The sequence below is a fragment of the Nansenia antarctica genome (genome assembly GCF_963989245.1).
Source record: "Nansenia antarctica genome assembly, chromosome: 2".
In the NCBI taxonomy this organism is placed as follows: domain Eukaryota; kingdom Metazoa; phylum Chordata; class Actinopteri; order Argentiniformes; family Microstomatidae; genus Nansenia; species Nansenia antarctica.
Window position 1 is genome coordinate 77195850 of NC_137675.1, and position 25613 is coordinate 77221462.

At 46.4% G+C, this 25613-nt stretch overlaps 1 protein-coding gene and 1 pseudogene across 2 annotated transcripts; both read right to left on the reverse strand.

Moving 5' to 3' along the window:
- Window positions 1-30: 30 nt before the first annotated feature.
- LOC308150652 (uncharacterized protein) lies at window positions 31-15950 on the reverse strand (the record flags this gene model as incomplete). Its single annotated transcript, XM_080523459.1, has 8 exons — window positions 15862-15950; window positions 9792-9892; window positions 2165-2281; window positions 1679-1792; window positions 990-1476; window positions 676-879; window positions 233-313; window positions 31-39 (listed from the first exon to the last, which is right to left on the reverse strand). Exons 2-8 carry the CDS (start codon window positions 9827-9829, stop codon window positions 31-33), a joined length of 1050 nt encoding a protein of 349 aa, XP_080379585.1. The 5' UTR covers window positions 9830-9892; window positions 15862-15950.
- A 5439-nt stretch (window positions 15951-21389) lies between these two features.
- LOC308150653 (testicular spindle-associated protein SHCBP1L-like) lies at window positions 21390-25184 on the reverse strand (annotated as a pseudogene). Its single transcript has 2 exons — window positions 25180-25184; window positions 21390-22668 (listed from the first exon to the last, which is right to left on the reverse strand). The product of its transcript is annotated as a testicular spindle-associated protein SHCBP1L-like (transcript).
- Window positions 25185-25613: the final 429 nt, after the last annotated feature.

The following is a 25613-nucleotide window of genomic DNA, read 5'->3' on the forward strand; positions in this document are numbered from 1 at the left end:
GGGTGGATGGCAGGGATGTTTTACCATTGATCATAGTATCTGAGTCCCACAAGGAGGCTGAGGGTAACAGATAATATGAGATATTCATTATAATAGAATCCCAAGAGGCATCAGTCATAGAATTCACTTACTGTACATTTGTAAAATAAATAGATTAAAAAAGTGTATGCACACACAGTGAATATAAAGGCAGTATGTCTGCATGAATAAAGCAGCTTCCTCTTCCTCTCACCTGTACTGAAGGACTCGTTGCGACGGTCATACGGCATTCCAGGGTGAATGGGCCGACCCAGTGCCGGTACCTCAACCCAGCCTGAGAGAGAACACATGGGAGAGACACAAGAGGAATCATGACTCATCATGTTTAATGAGACTAAAACTAATCTCTTACAAAACGTCATCATGATTATCATCAATGACACTGATCAACATCCACAATCACACAACCAATAAACGCATAACAATACAGCCACAAAGAAAGTAAGACACAAACAATACAGAAACAAAGTAAGACTCAGTAACAACCTGGGAGTCACAGCTGTCTGTCAGTGGAGTGGAGTGATACCAGTATGAGAACCACAATGGAAATAAGTCCAAAACTTTATTGTGTAATATCCTCAATGGTTTTATTTCTTTACATGCTATGCTCTTCATCTCCTCCAGGAGTCCTCTCACAGTCTCTCTCTGCTGCTGAAGGTAAGAGTTCTCCTGTTCCAGGTCAGAGTTTAACTTAGAGACGTTCTTCAGCTCAAAGATCTCCTGTTCCAGCTTACTGATTCTCTTCCTCAGCTCAAAATCGTCCTCCTCTTTAATTTCCATCTTCCTCTTTTTACAGACGCTCTCCCTCTCCTCCTCAGTCTCACTCTCCATACTCTTCTCCTAGGCAGAAAACATGACACACATACAGTCAGTTCAGTTATTCTTAATGTAGTCAATCACTACTGTACAACTGAGTTTCATTCAAAATAGAGCATTGTTAATCACATCACCTCTTTGACACTTTCAGTCTTCACAGTGTTGCCATGGTAACCTTTGTGTCCCCCGTCTCCAGTGACCTGGGCCAGGGTGTGTCTCTGCAGAGCTGGGGCGGTGTAGTGCTGCCTGACGTGGCTCTCACAGTAGGAGGCAGCGCAGGTCAGACAGGTCTTCACCGCTCGCAGCTTCTGGCCAGAGCAGACATCACAGGCCACGTCCCCAGGCCCAGCGTAGCCCAGAGCAGGGAGGGCAGGACTGAAGCCTGCCTGATGCAGAGCCTGGAGCACCCTGGTCAAGGCTGCGTTAGTGGAGAGCTCAGGCCGGGCTCTGGAGCTCCTACTGCACTGAGGGCACACATAGTCTCCTGCAGGGTCGGGCTGGGCCCAGTATGTACTGATGCACTGCCGGCAGTAACTGTGTCCACAGGGAATGGAGACCGGGTCCCTCAGTACCTCTGAACACACAGAGCATCTGAACTGATCCTCAGTCAGCAGACTGGCACTGAACTCACTACACACACACACACACACACACACACACACACACACACACACACAGAGAGAGAGAGAGAGAGAGAGAGAGAGAGAGAGAGAGAGAGAGAGAGAGAGAGAGAGAGAGGGGGAAATTAGAAGGTCTTATCTGTGTATAGAATCCCTCCAATAGCTGGCTGCAGTCTGCCACAGCTTCTAATTTCAACTATTACCTAAGATCAGGAGACCAGACTTCTCTTTTGAAGTTAAAGGGTGGCTGCATAGACCTGTCACTCTTCATAGACAGACAGCTGGGAGCAGGTGACTCCACTCTCTCCTGCAAGATCCTGTAATTCATACAGAAATACTGTTATCCTAAACAGTAATGTGTTTGGCCATGAAGTAATGAAAATAATCTCGTCCCAGGCCCGATGCCAAGTAACTAACAGGGCACATTACATTTCTGAGGGGCCACAACAATTTCAGCAAAAATGTAATAAAAAATGATTTGAGGTTGAATAATTGATCATACAACGATATACAATGTGTTTGCAGCCATAGACAGCTGTCTTGCCAGCGGAGACGGTATATGCAAGCTAGTGATTGTTACGTAGGTGACTGGTGCTATCTTGTCCAGGCACTTTTTAATTGATTATGAGTCCCAAGAGTACTTGTGTACTCAAGCACATCTGACAAAGCTGCTTCACCAACTCTCTCACCTTTTATCAGGAGGACAGACTCCTTCTTTGAATTCTATGAGGGGGTGGTCCATAGACCTGTCACTCTTCATAGACAGACAGCTGGGAGCAGGAGACTCCACTCTCTCCTGCTTGGTCCTGTAATTCATACAGAAATACTGTTATCCTAAACAGTAATGTTGTTTGGCTAATCCATGGGAGGGTATTTGATTGGGAGTTTATTTTATTGTTTGATTCATTTGATTGGGTAAAAGTATGCATGCAGAGAGTGATTGGCTTAGATAGAAATGGGGGCGGGCTTAATGGAGGTAATCTGGGTGGCAGGGAATCGGAATGACAGTATAGAGCGAGATGGGAGTTGGTAAGTTGAGCTCTGAATGATTGTGTAGTTTGTTGAATCTTTTCTGTTAGTTCGTTCACTGTTAATTATTTACATGTACTAATGGATCAATGTGTTTTCAGTTTTACAATCTGTTTATTAGAGGAAGAAGGAAATCAAACCGAATTGTGTCAGTCTCATCATTTCACCCGTACTGCCGGAGCAAGCAGAAAATTCACCATTCAGCTAACTAGAGGGAGAGCTGAACAATTGTAAAACACCCGCTGACGACCGCAGGAGGACGGACCGTCAGTTAGCTAAGGAATACAAGCCCGGTTGGACGCAACAGAAGCTCCGGGAGGACAAGGATCCATTCACCGGAGATAAGAGCAAGCTAAAGCCTGGTCAGGTTAGTGACGGAGCCGCGGCGCCCGCAACCGTAGCTAACTAGCCACTTGCTAGCCAGCGTAGCATTAGCAAACTAAGCTAGCGTTAGCCCTGTTGTTGCAATAGCGCAGCAGGCACGCGGTAGAGCTTATAGCACTCAAAGCTACAGCTAACTAGGCCGGCAACGGAGCCGTGGCACCCGCGACCGTAGCTAACTAGCCACTTGCTAGCCAGCGTAGCATTAGCAAACTAAGCTAGCGTTAGCCCTGTTGTCGCAATAGCGCACAGGCACGCGGTAGAGCTTATAGCACTCAAAGCTACAGCTAGCTAGGCAGGCAAGGAGTGAAACAATCCACGGCTAGCTTCAACTGGTTAACCCAACTGCAAGAATCCACAGCCAGCTAGGCTAACCTACAAGACCCACCAAGAAAGGAATTGCGAGCTAATAGCAGCTACCCAGAGAGCTACCCACACCCAGCACTCTTCTCTGTGACTCTATTGACTGTTTGCATTAAAATAGGTTTGTGTGTACCTGGGTATTAAGTCGTCGGGGGGAGGAAAATCCTCTCCCACTTTATTATTTTATTTTTAGCAGTATCCCTGGGATGACCCCACGGTGAACCTGGTTCCGCTGCCGAAGACTAGTTAAGGAAGTGCAGGGACCAGCGCAAATCAGCTCAGGGAGTCAGAGAGGGCTGAAGATATAAGATAGAAAGACGAAACAGGTACACACAAGTTATTTCTGAGTCACAGGCAGAATGGAAGCACTAAGGACCGAAAGGGAAAAGTTGGCAGTCACTTTTGAGAGAGGATACCGCCACATCATCAGGTCAGTGGCATTGATGGGCGAAGATGACATGAAACGCGAGTGGATAGCGCTCCTATCAAACGCGAAAGACCTAAACTCTGCAGACGACAATTATGAGGAAGGGTTGCAGGCCAAAGCAAGTCAGGAACCTGAGACGGGTAACAGTCAGCTTCTTCAAGACATCACCAAGGCCGCTGAGGAGAGAGCTCAGAAGGTTGAACAGGTCGGTCACGTTTTAAAGGCCAACATGTGGACAAGGTTCGCGGGGGTCGAACTTTCATCCACAATTAGACGAGCAGAAAGGAGTCACGAAGGCGCGAAGAGGATCAGTCTAGAAGAGGCAACCCACGACGTTTGTAAAGAACGAAGCACACTCACAGAGAGCCTCATCATCAAAGCGCGAAGTCTGCTATCAAGCTGGGGGGAGTGGATCCCTGTAGTTGAGGCGTGCAACACGAGAAAGTCACTAGAGGAGCTGGAGGACAAAAGGGATGAACTTTGGGAAACGTTTGTGACTGAATTTGGAAGAGTTGAGAAGGAGAATACTGACAAAATGGCCGACAAGGCCGCCGCAGCAAAGCAAATGGCCACCGACGTTCTCGCCGAAGAAGAGGCCAAAGATCGAGCGACGAATAGAGAAAGGGCCGACGCTCTCGCCGAAGATGAGAGGAAAAGGGCCGACGTTCTCGCCGAAGATGAGAGGAAAAGGGCCGACGTTCTCGCCGAAGAAGAGGCCAAAGATCGAGCGACGAATAGAGAAAGGGCCGACGCTCTCGCCGAAGATGAGAGGAAAAGGGCCGACGTTCTCGCCGAAGATGAGAGGAAAAGAGCCGACGTTCTCGCCGAAGAAGAGACCAAAGATCGAGCGGCGAATAGAGGAAGGGCCGACGCTCTCGCCGAAGATGAGAGGAAAAGGGCCGACGTTCTCGCCGAAGAAGAGGCCAAAGATCGAGCGACAAATAGAGAAAATAAAGAAGCCATTGCCAAGCTGGAAAGGAAAGCCGCTGAGGCAAGACTGAAGTCAGCTGATAGCGTGGCCGAGTTTGAGAAGGAGACAGCGAAGGTGAAATTGGGGGCCGAAGAAGAGATCGCTGAGGCAAGGCAGAAGGCGGCCGTGATTGAGTTGAAGGCAGCAGAAATAGCCGCTCAAGAGCGCGCCAAACTACTGGAGGCTCAGCGGGAAGCATGGGAACAAGCCCGGGAGGCAGGGCTGGAGAGCGCCACATATGGAGGCAACCGCACTAGAGCCAAGATCAAACTCCCTCCAACAAGGCTGCCCGTGTTCAGCGGGTGTATGAGAGATTTTCATCGCTGGCGGAAAGATTGGGAAAGCCTGCAGCGGCAGGGAGACCCATCGGGGTCGCCAGAGGTGAAGAAACTCCACCTCCTCGAGAGCATAGACCGAAAGGTTTTCGAGGAGCTCAAACTCTCGAGCTACCGCTCAGCGGAAGACGTATTCAAAGCCTTGGAGAATCGGTTTGGAGACAAGGCAACCATCGCGCTGCAAATTATTGAGGAATTGGAAAGAATGCCAGCGGTAAAAGGAAACCAGCCGAGGAAAGCAATCGACCTTATTCAGGCAGTGGAAAGAGCCCTCATGGACCTGACTGACTTAGGAGAAGTGGGCGCTATGAAGAACCCACTTGTAATTAAGGCCATCGAGAGCAAACTACCAGATCGCGTGCAGGAAGGCTGGTTTACCTTTGTAACCGAACCCGAAAACCAAGTCGCCCCAGACAAGCAATTCGATGCTCTTCTTCTGTTTCTGAAAAGGCAGGAAGTAATCCTCGAAAGGATGGCGCGAATCCGAGGCTCCACAGAAACCTCTGAGGGAACACCAGAGAAGCCAGTCAGATGGGAGAAGAGGGCATTCACGAGGGCCACGGAGAGAGACTCACCGGTAGATGAAGAAGAGGAGGAACATCGAGGTGAAACCAGAGTCACGGGCAGGAACTCGGAAAGAAGAGAAGAGTGTGACATCTGTGGAAGCGATCAGCACGGTGGCAAAATATTCTTCTGCCAAAAGTTCAAGAGTGTCAGTCTGGCAGAGAAACGAGCCATAGTAAGGCAAAGCAAAGCCTGTCAGAAATGTTTGGGCATGCACGGCGCCGACGGGGAGTGTAGTAACCGGTACCTGTGCAGAGTGTGCAAGCGGGATGAAGGAAGGGCAAGTCATCACTACCTTCTGTGTCCCGAATGGAGTGAGGGGAAGAGGACAGGGCCAGGGTTCGCTGACAAGCAACGAGAATTCCTGGATTCTTTGGGACTCAACCCTGAACAGGAGAGGAGGGCGAAGGCATTCACCAGTAAGGCTTCGATGACGCTGAGCGCGGGCGCAGAAGGCGGAAGTCTCTTCGCAGAGGATGGGCCAGAGGAACATCCAGTACTAATGATGATATTGACAGTCAAAACAGAAGATGGATATGCCCTGGGAACTCTCATAGACCTCGCCTCCGACACAAATTATATCACCAACCGGGCCGCCGATCGGCTCCGACTGGAGCGGAAGCAAGTAACACTGACTGTGCATGGAGTCGGTGGAATGAAGGTCAAGGTCAAGACTAATAAGTACCTGCTAAAGGTCAGAGCGTGGAGCAACAACAGATGGAGTCCCCACGAGATGGTATGCTACGGGCTCGACACAATCGCTCGTGCAGACAAGGTCATCAGTCCAGAGCGACTCTGTAAGTTCTTCCCTGGGGTCGAGAAGGAAGAGCTGGTCCGACCTAAGGAAATCGAGCTCTTGATCAGCCACCGAGAGGGACGACTCGCTCCACGGTGGAGAAGAGGGACGGGAGACTTGGTGCTGTGGGACGGGCCTCTGGGGAAGACCGTGGGAGGAACGCACCCAGACCTGTTTGAAAGTTGGGAAAGATCCGCACACAACTCCCAGACGCACTTTGCGCGTTCTCTGAGAACGGAGGCAGTAAGATTTGAGGAGATCCCCTGCAAGACGCCCAGCGCAAAAGAAGAGGATGGAGACCAGAAGCCGCAAGGTCATGAAAAGACCGGGAGAACAGCTGCAAGCAGCAAAGAGGTCCTCGAGTGGTGGAGCTGGGATAGCATCAGCGCCGCGTGCGAGCCAAAGTGTGGAGGGTGTCGCTGCGGAAATTGTCAGCCGGGCGGGAAAGAGATGACTCTCGCAGAGGAAAAGAAGATCAAAACCTACGCAATTACCCGCGTCAACATCGGGGACAAGCCAGCCGGATGCATCGCCCAGCTGGCCATGAGGAAGACGGCAAGGCTGCCAGAGGTCGCCCACCTAAAAGAAGAGCGGAGAGCACTTGAGGAGGACACCTATGTAGACGACATTCTAGCGTCTCATGGCGACAGGAGAGAGCTGAGGAGCATCACGGAGGGAATCGAGAGGACGCTCAACGCTGGAGGTTTCGCTCCGGAACCACGGATCCAGTCGGGTCAAAGTGGGAGGAGCAAAGAGGGCCAGCCTGCAGAAACGAGGGCCAATGTGGAGCCAGAGTCAGAGGTGTTGGTGCTGGCTGATCAGCTGAGCGAGGAAACATCCAGGGGAGTGGCTGTAAGTGCTCGAGACAGCGTGAGCATGCTGCAACGGAAAGCGTTCACTGCAGCTGTAACACGCGCTCAGGCGAGGAAGGGGCTGGACCCGAAATGCGGCATTGAGGAGGAAGCAAATGCAAAGGGGACATCCACACCGGTTGGGAGTTCCAGGGACCCCGAGCATGAGAGGGAGAGGCTCTGGGGCGCTGCTCTCATGGACCTGATTGAGCCAGAACGCTTCAGTGAGATAGGCAGGCTCATTCGGGTAGTTGGGTGGGTCCGGCGAGCTGTTAGGCAGTGGTTGGTTTGCAGGAGGGCTCCAGAAGACGCAAAGTGGGAGGCTACACGCCCGAGGGAGACAAGAAGCGGAGTTAGCCTCGGCGTCCAGGAGCTGAACGCAGCTTTCCGCGACCTGTGTCTGGCTGCACAGGATGGAACAGAGTTTCCTAAAACGACTTGGGACAGACTGGTAGTTGAGAGGGTCGAAGGGCCGGGGCTGCTGGTGTGTTCCGGAGGAATCCAGGAGGCGAAGGAGGTGGGAATCCCACTTGTCCCCTACACTGCATGGATCAGCACTCTGTTGGCAGGGGAGGCCCATGGGGCGAACCACGAGGGGTTGGCTGGCACCCTATTGAAGATGCGCAAGAAGGCGTGGGTGATTCAGGACGAGGAAGGAGCGAGGGCCACGATCTCTTCCCAACGCTCGACCGAGACGTTGGGCGGGTGGTCGTGCTGCTTCCCGTGGAGGAGCAGTAGAAAATAACTGTATTAAAGAGAGGGAAAGTTGTGGTCCATTTAGGCACAAAGGACCAATGGACCAAGTGGGAGGTGTTTGGCTAATCCATGGGAGGGTATTTGATTGGGAGTTTATTTTATTGTTTGATTCATTTGATTGGGTAAAAGTATGCATGCAGAGAGTGATTGGCTTAGATAGAAATGGGGGCGGGCTTAATGGAGGTAATCTGGGTGGCAGGGAATCGGAATGACAGTATAGAGCGAGATGGGAGTTGGTAAGTTGAGCTCTGAATGATTGTGTAGTTTGTTGAATCTTTTCTGTTAGTTCGTTCACTGTTAATTATTTACATGTACTAATGGATCAATGTGTTTTCAGTTTTACAATCTGTTTATTAGAGGAAGAAGGAAATCAAACCGAATTGTGTCAGTCTCATCATTTCACCCGTACTGCCGGAGCAAGCAGAAAATTCACCATTCAGCTAACTAGAGGGAGAGCTGAACAAATGTGTTTGGTTTTAAAGTCATGTTAGATTAACCTTTTTCCAGTGTCCATTGCTTTTTGGCCGGTCTGTTTTCCATATCATTTGGTTCAAAAAGACCCTCCCTGACAGACAGTGGCCTGCTCAGTGGCCTACTCATTGTGGGGGGTGGGGTGGGGCATTGGGGGGTGGTACCCATTTCATTTCCTATGGCGGTCATTTTAGACCCGGAACCCTACAGTGTGACCAAGTTGACTAAACCACTCAAAATTCTATGAAAGTGGTGATCAGCAATTTTACATGTTCAAATGCCTAGTGTGGAGGAGACAATCAGATGAAAAACACAATATATTTATGACCTGAACACTGGAACAAGGTTAAAAAAATGAATAATATTCTCAACAGTGAATATTAGTGATATGAAAACGTTATCTTGTCCCAAGGCTGTTGCCAAGGGAAAGTAATTAACAGGGCACATTAGAGTACTTATGTACTCAAGCACATGTTCACACCCCTAGTGAAGACATCTTATTGAGAAGTCTGACAAAGCTGCTTCACCAACCCTCTCACCTTTTATCAGGGGGACAGACTCCTCCTTTGAATTCTATGAGGGGGTGCTCCATAGACCTGTCACTCTTCATAGACAGACAGCTGGGAGCAGGAGACTCCACTCTCTCCTGCTTGGTCCTGTAATTCATACAGAAATACTGTTATCCTAAACAGTAATGTGTACAGTTGGTCATGTTAGATTAACCTTTTTGCAGTGTTCTGTTCAGTGTTCTGTTTTAACTGGTCTTAAAAACTACTAACATAAAAACCATACATCATCACCAAATGCTGTTATTGAGACATCCTCCTCAATTTGGTTCAATTTCAAACCCCTCTCCATCATCATTTGGTTCAAAAAGAGCCATGAAGTGTAAGGTTCTGGTGTAAGTTGTGGACCCAAGTAAGTAAGTAAGTAAGTAAGTAAGTAAAGCTTTATTTATACAGCACCTTTCATACAAGAAATGCAGCTCAAAGTGCTTTGCAGTGCGGTGCAGGGCAGAGAGTAGACAGTAGACAGCGATAGTAAATTAAAGTTCTCTTTACTGAGATCGGCAGTAAGGCAAAGCACAAATAACAGACTTGTCACAAAAATAAAGAAAATCAGTTTCCAAAACAGGCTGACAGACGGATATCAAGGACAGGTATGACAATGTTCACCAACTCTCTCATCTTATCAGGAGTGTCTGACACTGTGCAGCAAATAATATAGATTGCATCCCATCCTACAAGGTCTTGCATTTCAGCCTGTGGCAACATTTACATTTACAATTATTTGATGATATGTCATTGCAAGTATTGGTATAGAATGGTTAAACTGAACCTATAGAGTTTCTACAGAGAGACACTCTCTCTCACCTGCTGCTCATGACTCCAGGGTCTCCCTCAGGATCCATACTGTCTGATGGTATGATTTATATTCTCCTCAGGAGCATGGTGACAGTTATCACTCAGACAGTCTGTAAACATACAGAGAGAGAGAGAGAGAGAGAGAGAGAGAGAGAGAGAGAGAGAGAGAAACCGACAGTGACAGACAATTATATTTAGAATAATGAGGTAGTTGAGGCACCACAGGTCATACTAGAATGACAACATCTGTTGGTATTTACAGTAGAATATAGTTTACTGTTATCATGGCAAGATTGACCTTGCACATACATGTAAACAGTCTCTTTATAGCAGGCTAACACTATCCTAACCCATCTCTAACACACGTAAACTTACCAACTTCATACTGGAAGCACAAATAGAATAGCCTACTATACTGTACATTTAGTAGTTAGATGGCTGGTTTAGCAGGTTTAAGAGGATGTTAGAGGAAACTCAGAACCAATATGTTGACAGTAACACCTGATGATTAGTTATTTAGTAAGGTAGACTATGAAGTTCAAAACCCAGGGGAATCTGGTACGACCAAAGTAAAATAAAAATATGTAATCAAAGTAAGCTACTTCATAATAATTTCCCCGACTCCTAGCGGACTACCCCGCGAAGTAAACCCCACCTCTAGAGTCGCGTCTGATCCAATCGCGTGAAAATATGCAAATATCGTATTTTTCAACGTTTCATGCAGTATTTCCCCAAATATGTGATAGGAAAAACATGGTGTGTTACCACAGCGTCAGTTTCCTTGTGTATCAATGTGCACACACACACTTGGTCGCCATTCATCAAACTGCTTTATTGGTCACGTTGTACATTCAACATGCAGTAGCTGGTATAGCGCCCCTACAGGCCACTATCGGTACATCTCCCTTTTTCTAAGGATTAAGATGAAGTTGATCTCAGAGAATAACAGTTCACAGATATTACAAGTCTATATCTATAGCTTAGCATACGTACTAGAATTCTCAAGATGTACTCTCCAGCTTGTACAAATAAACAATGTAACGGTACTCTAAACAGTACAATTATTACACTTCTCTTAACTCTTCCCTTTTTTTTTTTTTTTTTTTTTTTTTCATTGAAAACAAACTGTAATGGAACCATACAGCATCAATTCACAAATAACCTGAGTCCAGAAACAAACAGTAATGACCCTGAGAACAGAACTCCAAGTCCGCAATAAAAAATTCAATAAAAATAATAAACCCACCCTTTCTGTGCGTGTTATTAGCACTCCTCTACAAGTCTCCTAGGTTTGACAATGGACCTACTCGGCCTTTGAACCCGCTCCACCCCAGGGGAGGGTGACTCGACAGGAGGGCTGTCCGTGTCTGATTGAGTATGCCCCCCTTCTATTTGCTCTCCCGGAGTCTCCCTGTCATTGCCATTCTCTGCAGGCTGTGGTTCTGGGCGTGGAATCTTCAACAGGTGTCTCCGGTTCCTGCGGATTGTATTGCCATTCTCGGTAAGTACCTCGTATGATCTTGGAGCAGTCTCTTTAAGGACCTGTGCGACCAGTCCCCATCTTCCTTCGCATCTGACTCTCACTAGGTCCTCTCGTTCAAGAGGTCCCAAGGGCCGTGCTCTTTTGTCATAGGCACGTTTGGACCGGTCCTCTCTCTGTGTGGACCGGTGCTCTCTCTGTGTGCGGTGGTCAGCGCGCTGGAGCAGGTGCTCTGCTGACGGCAGCTTTGTCTTGAGCCTCCTGTTCATCAGCAACTCTGCTGGTGAGCGGCCACCTTCCAGCGGTGATGCTCTGTAGTTGAGGACTGCCAGGTACGGGTCCTCACCCGCTTCCGCTGCTTTCCTTAGCAGTCGTTTCACGATTTGCACTCCCTTTTCCGCTAGACCATTTGACTGCGGGTACAGTGGGCTTGAGGTTACATGCTTGAATCCATACTGTTTTCCGAACTCTGCGAACTCCTGGCAGCTAAACTGCGGCCCATTATCACTTACTAAAGTCACTGGAATACCGTGCCTTGCGAAAATAGACTTAGAATGAGCGATCACTTGCTTTGCTGTGGTATCAGACAACAGCGCATACTCTGGATAGTTTGAATGGTAGTCCACTATGATTAAATAGTCTCTCCCTTTCAGCTGAAATAAGTCTGCACCTACTTTTTCCCATGGCTCGGTTGGTTTGCTATGAGGCAGAAGCGGCTCTCTAGGCTGCATATATCTATGCTGTTGGCAAATCCCACATCGCTGTACTACAGTCTCAATATCTCTGTTCATGTATGGCCAAAACAGTACCTCACGAGCCCGCCTCTTGCTTTTCTCTATTCCCAAATGGCCCTCATGTGCTAACTTAGCCATCTCTGGTCTCATGGAGCCGGGAACTACTATTTTGTTACCTTTAAGGAGTACCCCGTCGATCACTGTCAGTTCATCTCTAGTGTGACGATACGGACTTGGCAGTATCCTGGCCTCATCTCCTGGTGAGAGGATGGCCGCTATGACCTCCTGCAACTCTCTGTCGCTTGCTGTTTCCTGCGCGAACTGGGCCCATTTCTCATTTGATGCAGGCAGCTGGGCCTTCACACAGTCCACATGGATTTGCACCTCCTGCTCGGTGCTGCTCGGGCCCGTGTCACTCAAACTCGCTCTGCTGAGAGCGTCTGCCACTATTAAGTACTTTCCTGGAGTGAACTCGAGCGTCATGTGGTACTTCTGTAGCCGTAACATGAGACGCTGGATGCGTGGCGGTGCATCTCCAAGTGGCTTTCTGGAAATGGCAATAAGCGGCTTGTGATCAGTCTCTAGTATTATTTCCCTGCCGTAGATATATTCATGGAACTTTTCACATCCGAAAACCGCGCCTAATGTCTCTTTCTCAATTTGCGCATAGTTGCGCTCTGCAGATGACATCGTTCGGGATGCGTAAGCGACGGGAAACCATTCTGTGCCGTGTCGTTGGAGCAGCACCGCTCCGAGACCCTCTTTGGATGCATCAGTAGAGACTTTGACCGGTTTGTCAACATCATAGTACTTTAACACCGGCTCTTTGATCAGGTTGGCCTTTAACACCTCCCACTCATTTGCATGTTCGTGTTCCCACTGCCATTCGTTTTGCTTTTCCAGTAGACTACGGAGGGCCTTTGAGCTTGCAGACAGATTTGGTATGAACTTCCCCATGTAGTTGACTAACCCTAATGCTCTTTGCAGGTCTGTTTTATCTTTTGGCGCTGGCATCTCTACTATTGCCCTTATTTTCTCTGGATCAGGCTGTATCCCTTCCGCGGACAACTTGTCACCTAGGTAAGTAACCTCTGTCACCCCAAACTCACATTTCGACTTGTTCAGTTTAAGCCCTGCTTTACGTGCTTGTTCTAGCACCCCGCGTAGCCTCTCGTCGTGTTCTTCTTTTGTTGTGCCCCAGACCACTATGTCGTCAATAAACACACCCACACCCTCCATACCATCAAACAGCTGCTGCACTGTTTTGTGGAACACCTCTGGAGCTGAGCATATCCCAAACGGTAAGCGGAGAAAGCAATGCCTTCCAAATGGTGTGTTAAAGGTACACAGTTTGGAGCTGTCTTCGTCTAGAACGATCTGATAGAACCCTGATGATGCGTCTAACTTAGAAAAGAAACGCGCGCCTGCCATAGCATTAGTTATGTCTGAGTTAGTTGGTAGTTTGTAGTGTTCTCTTTTGATCCACTTATTCAGGTCTTTTGGGTCTATACAGAGCCTCAAGTCACCATTCTTTTTCTCAACTATCACCAGAGAACTGACCCACTCAGTCGGTTCCTCTACTTTCCTCACTATGCCCTTCTCTATAAGGGCTTGTAGTTCTGCTTTCAGCCTAGCTTTAAGGGTCACCGGCACCTTCCTTGCCGGGTGGATGACAGGTTCCGCATTTGCTTTTAACTGGATTCTGTACTGCCCAGGTAGGCATCCTATACCACCGAAGACGTCTCTATATTGCTTCCTTATTTTTTCTGTGTCAGCTACAGTCTCATGCTGTTCCTCAGCTGCACCACTAGGTGTCACTACAGACCTGTCAATTACATGCACTCTTTTGATGAGGCCCAATCTCTCACAGGATTTCAGACCTAATATGGTCTGTCTATCACCCTCAACCAACACAAACATAGCATTAACAGAGTGCCCTTTCCTTGACAGTGTGACCCTACATACCCCTTTTGTAGGAATCGGTTCATCATTGTACGTTCTCAGATTAACCTTTTTCACATGCACTTTTGGCTTCTTGTACAGTTTATTAAAGTCTTTCATCGTCAGTATGTTCACCTGAGCCCCCGTGTCCAATTTCAGAGGAATTGTCGTTCCATTGATTTCCAGATTGGCTATCCACTCCTCCTTATTGTCCTCGTTCTCCACAGTTCCCACGAACCACTTCTCGTCATCCTCGTCTGTGTCGGTCGTGTCGCTGCCTTGTTGCACCACCTGTACTTTCTTTGACAGGCAGCATCGGGCGTAGTGATTCTTCCTACCGCATTTGCGACAGTCCACACCGTAAGCCGGGCAGTTATTCGCTGCATGTCTGCCCCCGCATCTGTCACAGTCTGTGTCCTTTGTGGGCCTGGGCGCGCGGGACTTTCCTTTGCTGTTCCACCTGCTAGCGGCCCTCTCATGCACTCTCTCATGCACCGCGTCCACCGATGCTGGTTCGGGCTCGAATGACTTGAGCTGCATCTTGGCGCTCTCTGACGCCTGGCAGATTTGTACTGCCTTCTCCAGGCTCAAATTGGATTCTCTGAGCAGTTGCATTCTCACCTTCTTGTCGACAACGCCGATGACGACCTGATCCCTTATTAGCGAGTCACACAATGTGCCAAAGTTGCACGACTGGCTTTTCAGACGCAAGTCCGTGACAAACTGTTCAATGGATTCTGACTCGGCCTGTACTCTGTTGCGAAAAACATACCGTTCGTACGTCTCATTTTTCCTAGGTGTGCAATATTCCTCAAACTTTGCTAGCACTGCTGCATACTTTTGGTCATCGCCCTCAGGAAACCGAAACGTGTTGAAAACGTCCCTCGCGGCTCTGCCTGCCACTGTGAGAAGCAGTGCTACCCTTCGACGTTCATGTTTCGCCTCTTCCAGACCGATTGCCAACACGTACAGCTCAAAACTTTGCTTGAAAGCTTTCCAGTTCTCGTGGACATTTCCACTTAACTTCAACTCGTCCGGCGACCGAATGTTATTCATCTTTGTAGGCTAGTGTCACCCCACTCCTGGTACCATGTATCAATGTGCACACACACACTTGGTCGCCATTCATCAAACTGCTTTATTGGTCACGTTGTACATTCAACATGCAGTAGCTGGTATAGCGCCCCTACAGGCCACTATCGGTACAGTTTGACATTAGGCCTAATAATCATGTGACTATAGTACAGTATCTTCCTATTGTAGTGGCCTGGTTCACAAATCACTTAGGAAAGGGGATTGTTTACTGAGCCTTGAACTGTTACTGTGACTGTAACGACTGATGCGGCTGTGGCGCAGGAAGAGTCGCCGTCTAATGATCACAAGGTTGGCAGATCGGTGGTTCGAGCCCCGGCTGGCCACGTGTCCTTGGGCAAGACACTGAACCCCAAAATTGCTCCCAGTGAGCGGGCCAGTGCCTTGCATGACAGCTTGCCGCCATTGGTGTGTGAATATGTGTGTGGATGGGTGAATGAGAGGCCGTTGTAAAGCGCTTTGGAGCAGCAAAAAAGGCGCTATATAAGTGCAGTCCATTTACCATTTGATCACCACCATCCAGTGACACATGAAGTTATTTCTGTCGAGTTACTAAACTAGAGTGCCACACCCTAATATCAAGTTAGTGTAGATTCCCTTTATAGCCTTTAACGGGTCGGATCTAATGATTGAACACTCATAAACATGTCTCAAACGAGTTTACGGTAACCAGATGTAGCCTACATTTTATAATAATTGGCTCATAATAACATTTGAACTTGGTCGCCATTTTAGTTGGTCACATACGACATCGTTAGGCCTATATTTTAAAACAAAGGTAGGTTTATGTCGGTGACACAGATGTCCCTATTTAATACTCATAAAAACGTACCTTCAATTATACGTCGAAGAGGCCGATTAGTCTGTCTTTTCGCCAATATTCGCGCACTTTTAGCTTAAAAAATATTCCGGTCAACGGACACCAAGTTCTTATCGTGGCTCTACTTTGGCTCTACTTTCACTTTCGTTTTCTTGGAAACCGAGGGGAGGGAGGGACCGTTTCCAAGAAATCATACAAGCTTTTAATTTAAAGAAAAACACAGATCAACGTCGTGGTCAACTGTAGCACTACTTCTTACTTTTGCAAACAATTAGGCTGACCACTGGAAAGGTTTCTACCCCCCATGTACACGTCAAGTCAGTCCATTTACCTGTAGGCCTACACTTTACTGTAAAACAAGAAACAAGTCATCCTTCCTTCCTCGATCATGGTGACTGCCAAAGGCCCCTGGTCCTAACCTTTTCTTATCATATCTGATGGACAGATTCACTTACTTTAGATAAAGGCGTCTGCTAAATGCCCAAAATGTAAATGTCAACGTAGCCTATGTTACAGTAAACTGAGTGAAAATATCTTGCATATTTAATGTATCAACTGTCACAAACGTCTCGAATGTTAAATGTAGTAGCCTAGGTGTAGAGTTCACATTTCTGCAGTGAATAATCAAAACATTTACTGCGTGGATTCGCATTTATATATACACTCACCGAACACTTTATTAGGAACACCTGTACACCATCTCATTCATTCAGGTGGTGTAATGGAATGGGGAATGTTTTCTTGCCATACTTTGGGCTCGTTAATACCAATCAATCATCACTTGAATGCCATAGCCTATTTAACGACAGTAAGTTATTTGTTTTTCTTACATATAGATAACACATATTCAAATAAAATAACTATGTGTGTACAGTCACTTGAGTGGGTCTGTAATTACTGTTTGGATGTTGTTCTTTTCATGTATTACTAGTGCTGGAGCTGAAGGGTTTCTTGTACAAAATAAAGAAATGAGTTATTTTCCAAATAAGAAAAAAAAATGCAAATTCCTCACTTAAACGTGGGCTAATGAGCAGCAGTAGCATGGTCAGGGGAGTGTTAGTGATAAACTCTCCCATCTCAATGCATAATGAGAGGGAAACTTCGTGAATTAAGTCAGATTATTAGCTTGGTTTCACTTCACGACAACATGTATCTCTATTTACTACATCTGTGACCTTTTAGCTTGTCATTGGCTGACTCTACATTTACATTACAGTCATAGCAGGAAAAAGTAATATAACATATTATGCTCGGGCCAGGGGCTATTGGCAGGCATAATGTTAGAAGAAGGAAGAATTCGTTTTTTTTTTTTTTTTTTTTTTTTTACAGTAGAGAAACTGTACCGGGGGGTAGGGGATGTAGAGGTCTCAGGAGGGACAGTTAAGGTGTAGCCTGAAGAGATGGGTTTTCAGTCTACTGGAAGATAGGGAGGATCTGTCTCCCTGTAACATCCACTGATCGTACTGGGAGAAGAGAAGCCTCAAGTCTCACCTGTGCAGTCATGGTGCTCTGGCGCCATCCTGTGGATTAAAGTGGAACTAACTCTTCTCCATCACCGTGGTTTCGCAGTAAGGTGACATTTTTTTCTCTCAGGGACTTGATTCCCTTTACTACAACAGAATTACTATAGGCAGTAAAGGATTATATGCACATAGATATTCCACAGAATGCTCTTTTAACTAAATTACATGGTTTACCACACTCAGTTCGTTGTGAGTTGTTATTTCATGTGATAAACTGCGACACTTTAAATAAATGTGCAATAACACTATTGTGCAATATGACAACCCTAGTCGTCTATCTGTACAGTATAGTACAGTGGATAGTGTACACAGCCTTTATTTATGTAAACCAGCTCCTTCCCTTCTTGTGATTTTTTTTTAAAAAGTGTTTTTTTTTCTTTCCTAACACCAGGGGAGCCACCCCTCCTAAATCTCGTTGTTTGGTACCTGTACTGTAGCAATGACAATAAAGACCATTCATTCATTCATTCTTCTCATGTTTGAGTTGAGAGTCTTCCTGTTCCATGTCTGAGTTTATGTTAGAGACTTTCTTCAACTCAAATATCTGCTTCAACCACAGAAATCTCGTCATCAGAATATTCCTCCCTCCGCTTTAACTTCCATTTTCCTCTTTTTACAGATACTCTCCTTCTTCTTTGGAGAAAACAGGACACAAAACACTGTAAAGAACAAAAAGACACTTGAAACCCATCTACAGTTAAAGAGAAAGTATGTATACCCAACATATCCTCAATGCTTAAAGATTCAGTCAGTAACTTTTCCATCCTGAAAAAAAGATCACCTCTTTGACTGTCTACAGAGCGTTGCCATGGTAGCCTTGGCATCCCCCGTCTCCAGTGAGCTGGGCCAGGGCGTGTCTCTGCAGAGCTGGGGCGGGGTAGTGCTGCCTGACGTGGCTCTCACAGTAGGAGGTGTAGTGCTGCCTGACGTGGCTCTCACAGTAGGAGGTGTAGTGCTGCCTGACGTGGCTCTCACAGTAGGAAGCGTAGTGCTGCCTGACGTGGCTCTCACAGTAGGAGGTGTAGTGCTGCCTGACGTGGCTCTCACAGTAGGAGGTGTAGTGCTGCCTGACGTGGCTCTCACAGTAGGAGGTGTAGAGCTGCCTGACGTGGCTCTCACAGTAGGAGGGGTAGTGCTGCCTGACGTGGCTCTCACAGTAGGAGGTGTAGTGCTGCCTGACGTGGCTCTCACAGTAGGAGGTGTAGTGCTGCCTGACGTGGCTCTCACAGTAGGAGGGGTAGTGCTGCCTGACGTGGCTCTCACAGTAGGAGGGGTAGTGCTGCCTGACGTGGCTCTCACAGTAGGAGGGGTAGTGCTGCCTGACGTGGCTCTCACAGTAGGAGGTGTAGTGCTGCCTGACGTGGCTCTCACAGTAGGAGGGGTAGTGCTGCCTGACGTGGCTCTCACAGTAGGAGGTGTAGTGCTGCCTGACGTGGCTCTCACAGTAGGAGGGGTAGTGCTGCCTGACGTGGCTCTCACAGTAGGAGGTGTAGTGCTGCCTGACGTGGCTCTCACAGTAGGAGGTGTAGTGCTGCCTGACGTGGCTCTCACAGCAGGAGGGGTAGTGCTGCCTGACGTGGCTCTCACAGTAGGAGGTGTAGTGCTGCCTGACGTGGCTCTCACAGTAGGAGGTGTAGTGCTGCCTGACGTGGCTCTCACAGTAGGAGGGGTAGTGCTGCCTGACGTGGCTCTCACAGTAGGAGGGGTAGTGCTGCCTGACGTGGCTCTCACAGTAGGAGGCGCCGCGGGTCAGACGGGCAGCTGGGAGCAGGAGACTCCACTCTCGAGCCTTCAAATCAGCCATCTTCATTGACCAGGGGCGTGTCCAGGGGTAGCCTGGGGTAGCACTGATTTCAAGACACAAAAGTCTGAATCTATGTCATGGTATTTGATGTACTGTACATGACCACAGATTGCGTAGTTGTAGGCATCTAGTGATTTATATGCTCTCAATTTCTCACGGGTCTACACGCTAGGCTTCTCCACCAAATAATAATAATACATTAGACTTATAAAGCGCTTTTCTAGACACTCAAAGACGCTTTACAAACTGAAAAGATTGAGTAGTAAAATAAAAAGAAGATTACTCAATCTAAATCTAAGTGTCTTTGTAGGACAATCTACTCTGTATATTGCAAGTATATCTAGATTTCGGGCGGAGAAGTGGCGAACAAGCAATGCCAGCGTCCTCTCTCGACCGGCATGTTTTGAAAAGTGAACAGTCTTAGGAGTATGATCAATGTAATGTTAGCTAGCTACCTCTAAACATGGATTTGGCTGGGCATAAATTAATTAATTTGCGGTGGTAAACACAGTCTGGCTATCTTATCTGGTTAACTTATCCTGTGTCGTTCTGAGTTATAGGTGTATATATATCTGCCCATTGAATATTAGGCCACTTGCTAATGTCATCTACCCACTCAGTAATAGCACACGGATCTGGGAGTCGCCGACCATTTGACAGAGTTAGTTTGTTTAAGTAGCATTCCCAACTTTGTGCGACTGCGAATTAGAGGTGATTCGCATCGAGTTTATGTGAATGAAGCTGTTTCCATTAAATTTCTCATGCGAATCAGAATGTTTTATGGAAACGCACCTGTTGATATCTGAAAAGTTGAAGAAGATATGCATATTTCAATGTTGGTACATTCCAAATCAACTAACAGAGAAAATGTCTTTCAAACTTTTCATACTTTTCACAGGCAGGTAATGGCCAGGTAATGGATTGGAACAATATCTCGTTAACTCCCCCAGATTTGTTTGTTTAAAGAATAAATATGGGAGTTTAATATTACATTTGTATGGTGCCACTCTGTTGTGTTGTGATTGGTAGCACTGGGACTTTTAAACAGGGATTGTAATGTTAGTAGCCTAATTAAAGTATACAATGGGTAGTGGAGACACGCTAGGTGAGGACCGAAGGAAAAGCAGCTGAACAGACTATGAACTCAGGCCCGGAGGTCCAATGTATAGTAGCTGGGGGAACAGTATTTTTTTTTTAATATATATTTTTATTGAACAATAGACATTCGGAAGTCAATGTACGTACATTCAAGGTCCACATTTTCCCCCCTTTTTCTCCCCCCCACCCCGGTCCTATACACACATTCTACTACATTTGCACTGACAACAAGCATCAACACAAGGTAAATTATTCATCATCACTTGTCATAAAAGAAAAAAAGAAAATAAGAAACAACATACTACAAAAACAATGCAGTGGAGACATCATCCAGTCTTACAGAAAGTTAGATATAACCCTGTAGGTAGTTTGCAGAGTGGTCAGTGTCATCTTTGAATTAGGCATTAGAATAAGTTTAATTGTCCTGTAGTGTCTTTAGTTTAGACATGTAATTAGTCATAGGGCCCCATACAGATTCAAATTTTCCTGGTGAACCCCTCAGGTCATATTTAATTTTCTCCAAGTGCAGAAACATCATGAGATCCTTGAGCCACAGAGACGTTTTGGGGGCGTATGAAGATTTCCAATCTAACAATATTCTCCTTCGTGCCAATAATGATGCGAAGGCAATGCTGTCAGAAATGTTCCTCCTATCAGTCATCTGACGGTCTGGTAAAACCCCCAAAATTGCCATTTCTGCACACGGTGTTAGCACTACATCCAAGGCCTCAGCAAGGTGTTTGAAAATATTTGCCCAATAATTTCGTAGGTGAGGGCAAGACCAAAACATATGTGTCATATTTGCTGGAGAGGTATGACATCTATTACAGGCATCGGTGACATTGGGGTATATTTTAGATAATCTAGAGTTGGTATAATAAAGACGATGGACAACCTTAAATTGTATCAAACTGAGCCTGGCACAGGATGTGTTGTCATTCACCCGAGCTAGTGCATGATCCCATACACCATCATCTATGGGGGGGAACAGTATTTAACAGTATTATTTTAATGTAAATATTTTCAGTTATTACAATGCTTGTTATGGAGCCAGTGCAAATCACAAAACAATCTGTCTAAAGTTATAGTGTGTGGTTATATGAAACGTGACAATATTAAGCGAACTGTAAAGTGAACTGTACGTAGGGTGCAACAAACACAGTTAGCACAGCAGTTCGGGTCAGGTACCGCTGTAGGCCTACATCTCCCAAGGTGTTGGCGTGGACCTCCAGGCCGAGCTTCTGCAGGGTCTTGGAGAGGTGGTCCGACTCCCCCTCTCTGGTCCCCGCCGGCCGTCTGGCCCAGCTCCTCCTGGCTGGCCTTGTACAGGCTGTCCGGGACCAGGAGGGTCACCCCGTAGCCGCTGTTGTCGTGGATGTGGTTGTTGCACAGCTTCAGCTGGGCTGAGGGAGAACCTTGAGGAAGATTCCTCCCCGGGAGTCTTTGGAGTCCTTAGCGGCCTGCTGGCCGCAGTGGTGGATCTCGTTCCCATGCAGCTCTGCAGTGCTGCCAGGGTGCAGCTCCACCCCTGCTCCCTGAGCGCCAAATATCTCACAGTTCCTCATGACCAGCGAGGCTCCGGTCAGGACACACACCCCCGTGCCGTCACACTTCAGGGTGCAGTTCTCCAGGGTGGTCTGTCCTGACTCCACCACCACCACGTCGTTGCAGGTCCCGTGCTGCACCAGCGTCAGGTTCATCAGCGTCACCTCGGACGATTTGGACGCCACGAAGTTGTCCTGGGCCGGGTTGGAGTAGAACACCACCTCGTGCCTCTCTCCTTCTCCCTTGATGATGATGTCATCAGTGAGGGACGCCAGAGCGTCGGCCTGGTACTCTCCTGGGAACACCACCACCGTGTCACCGGAGAAGCAGGAGTCCAGAGCTGCTGACAGGTTGCTGTGCTGCAGGATCAGAGTGTCTGACGAGAAGTTCTTGATCATGTCTGTTGTCATCATCTGGGCCACGATATGTGTCACACTCTTCCCTGATCCTCTCTGGCCCTTTCTGCGCTTGGATATCTGGCAGTAGAAAGTCCCATGCCATCCCACCCGAAGGCGCAGCTCCTCCCAGATCTTCAGGAGGTTACAGATCATGGACAAGTCGTAGAACTTCTTCCAGCACTCCACAGCCTCCCATGGCAGGGCCTCCCCGTGGATGTTGGTCTGGAACTTGGTCAGCTCCTGGCGCTTCCTGCGGTACTCCTTCAGGGTCTTCCTGTAGCGCTCGCTGAGCGGACCAGGGATGGTTCCATCCTGGATGTCGTAGTAGAGTTGAAGGCGTTTCTCAATGATCCCAGCGTACTCCTCACACTCCTCCTCATCGTCCCAGTCTCTCCACAGGAAATCGTAGAAAAACCTGCAGCAGAGAGATTCATACAGGCTGTACTCTAACCTGCAAGAATTCTGTGCACAAGATCTCAGGTGTCAAAAGCTGACCTACACTGCATTTTTTTTTTTTTTTCTGGCCGAAGCTTCTACATTGACTTTCCTTTCTTGTGCCAGTGGATTGTATTTGCTATACAATCCACTGGCACGTGGATGTACTCTCGTAATCATGATATAGGCCTAGTAAAAGACAAACCAACATCATCAGTAACTGTCAAGTTATGTGATGGTTTTCTGTGCTTCCCCTAACTTGAAAGGGCTTTGACCGTTTGACCAGAGTTTCACTGGGACTCCACTCTTTCTGCATCCAATGACCAGACAGTAATTATCTTTCTCCTTTTATTTTGGACTTAATTTTGTCTCTTTTTCATCAGATTTATAACTAGTAGCAGTAGTAGTAGGTGAAAAACCTTTGAAAAGGTATAAACACAAAATAAGCGGCTAAGAAACAATATGAAGGAATTTACAATGCAATAAAACATTTTTTACAAGTAATGAAATAGTTTTCCCAAAAGTATGTACCGCCCCTTTAACTTTACCATGAACTGAACTTGATATCAAACACCCAACAGCAACCAATTGGCTATCAAACAAACAACAACACACATCCAAGTCATCTCACCGTCAGCCACTCTGGTCTCTGCAAACAGTTGGTTTGAGCACAGCACAGCAATAGGCAAATGTTCCTACCACAGTGTGTTTGTTGAATTGAATCCTCAACTGTGGGACTGCAGACTAAAGGGAGTGGTGATTGTTCAGGTGAGCTGCTGGGTGATTTGTGAATTGATTTCAGCTGTGCAGGCCATGACTGTCATCTCATGTTTCTCCTCTGGGGGGAATGGGAGCCAAACCCATGTTGGGATGGCTGAGTTTCTCTAGGGAGGGGAAATTGGGCTCTTTTTCCTTGTTTGTGAAGGAATGGCACTGTATTTGGTTTCTTGTTGAGTTTGCCAAGACAGTAACTCCTTCTCCCCTGTGTAGTACGAAACCCGTTGATACAAATGGCAGCTGTTATTACACTCCAAAGCCGATATTACAAAACAAATGTTTATATTTTACGATCCATTGTATCCAGGTAAAATCATAAGGGTTATATTTGCATCTTTTCACTAAAGTATAAAGTTTCATTTGACACGTATTTGTAAATAGAATTGCATCTGTTGTATATTGTACAGTATAATAATCATTTCACAAAGATGTAGCTGTGCCTTAATCACACAACACCTGAACTGTGGACAAAAAGGTGATTAGGTAATATGTTGCATCACAAACACACACACACACACACACACACACACACACACACACTAGAGGACAAGATGTTGTAAACAATTGACATAACTTAAGTTTGTTTCCATCTGTCTTTTTAGTTTCCACCTTGTTGAATGTAAAAGTATTTTGTTACATTTGAGAGACCATAGTTGTTTGTGAAAACTAACTGTAAACAATGTGAATAGTGTCGCTAGTATCTCTTCTTAGAAATATGGTTCATCTCTTATTTGCCTACATCTGTGATGATTCAAATTGGGTCCATAATATTCAACTGCATAGTGGCTCAATATGTATATCAATATCAGTGGACAATATTTACAGTAAGCGTATCTGAATAAGCATATAATATGTTGTGGCCTACTGTAGATGTTTAGAGAGAAATGAGGTGGTGTTGTTATCGTTATTGTGCCTAGAAGATATGGAACACAGTCCCCTCAGTTTGAAAATACCAGGTTTAGAACATTGTAACCATAATCAGTCTTTTGATTGATTGAAAACGTTATTAGAAGATTTGCAGAAGTAGGTACATGAAAGTACATATTACATACAAGGTCAACTAACAGGATAAAAACCCAAGAAAGCCACTGGCTTATTTCAATTGGGGTCCTTGGGGTTACTTGCATAACAAAGACAGCCTAATAATCAGTTTAAAATGCTTTACTGTCCATTTGCTGAATTAGTTTGGTTAAAAGCATCAATCATGTACATTTCTTATAACATTTATTTAGAGGTTCATGTACATTTATTTAGATATATTCTATTTGTCTCTATTGAACCCATTTGAAAACAAAAACCCTATGACTTACCAGTGGGTAAAGACAAAGAGCAGTGCTACTGTATATTCGACTGTATATTAAACAAAGATTGAGATGCAAGGGAAAGCATTATTTAATTGGCAAATTACATTGATGCATTTCTGCTAGTTTTGAGAGAATGTTAATCAGTTCTTCTATAGGTACTCTCGGCGGAAGTGTTAAAATCCGGTAAATCTGAAGCCACGCCCCTCATCTTTTTGTTCTCACCTGAAAGGACCCCAACAATGAGTGTTTAGTACACAGTTTAATGAAATAAAAGTTTTTTTTAAAACATCCATACAAAATACACTAATATATCGACATCATAATATGCATAATATTGACACTTTTTTACCTTTAACGAAACAGGAATTGGCCTATACACTGAGGATCAGTAAATAGAGATTATCACCACAGTGGTAACGTAAAGAAAGACCTGAGAAAGTATTTACGACATAATGTTGAAATAACTTCAAAAGCAAACCATTGTAAACTCCATCGAGCCATTGAGGTGAATGACCAGACGCCATTCTAAGAGGCTAAGTTTACGCACTGCCTTAGTTTTATAGTAATAACAATTTAAGATTGAACAGTGTGGACAAGACAAGACAAGCACCGCGTTATATGAATACAATCTGAACATGTGAAAGTACAGCGCAACTAGGATGCACGTGAAAAAAAAAAGTTCGATTTCCTGTTAAGGTCAAACAAGCTTCCGCAATCCTTGAGAATCACAACAACAGCTGGTTGCCAAGATGGCGGATGCTTATGCAGGAGAAGAAGAGGGTCCTCCCCTGGACACTAAAGAAGCCGGGGACCAAATAAAAGCGATTCTGCGGCGTTGTCGAGGCCGCCCGAGGCTCACAGACACGGATCGCGCACAGAG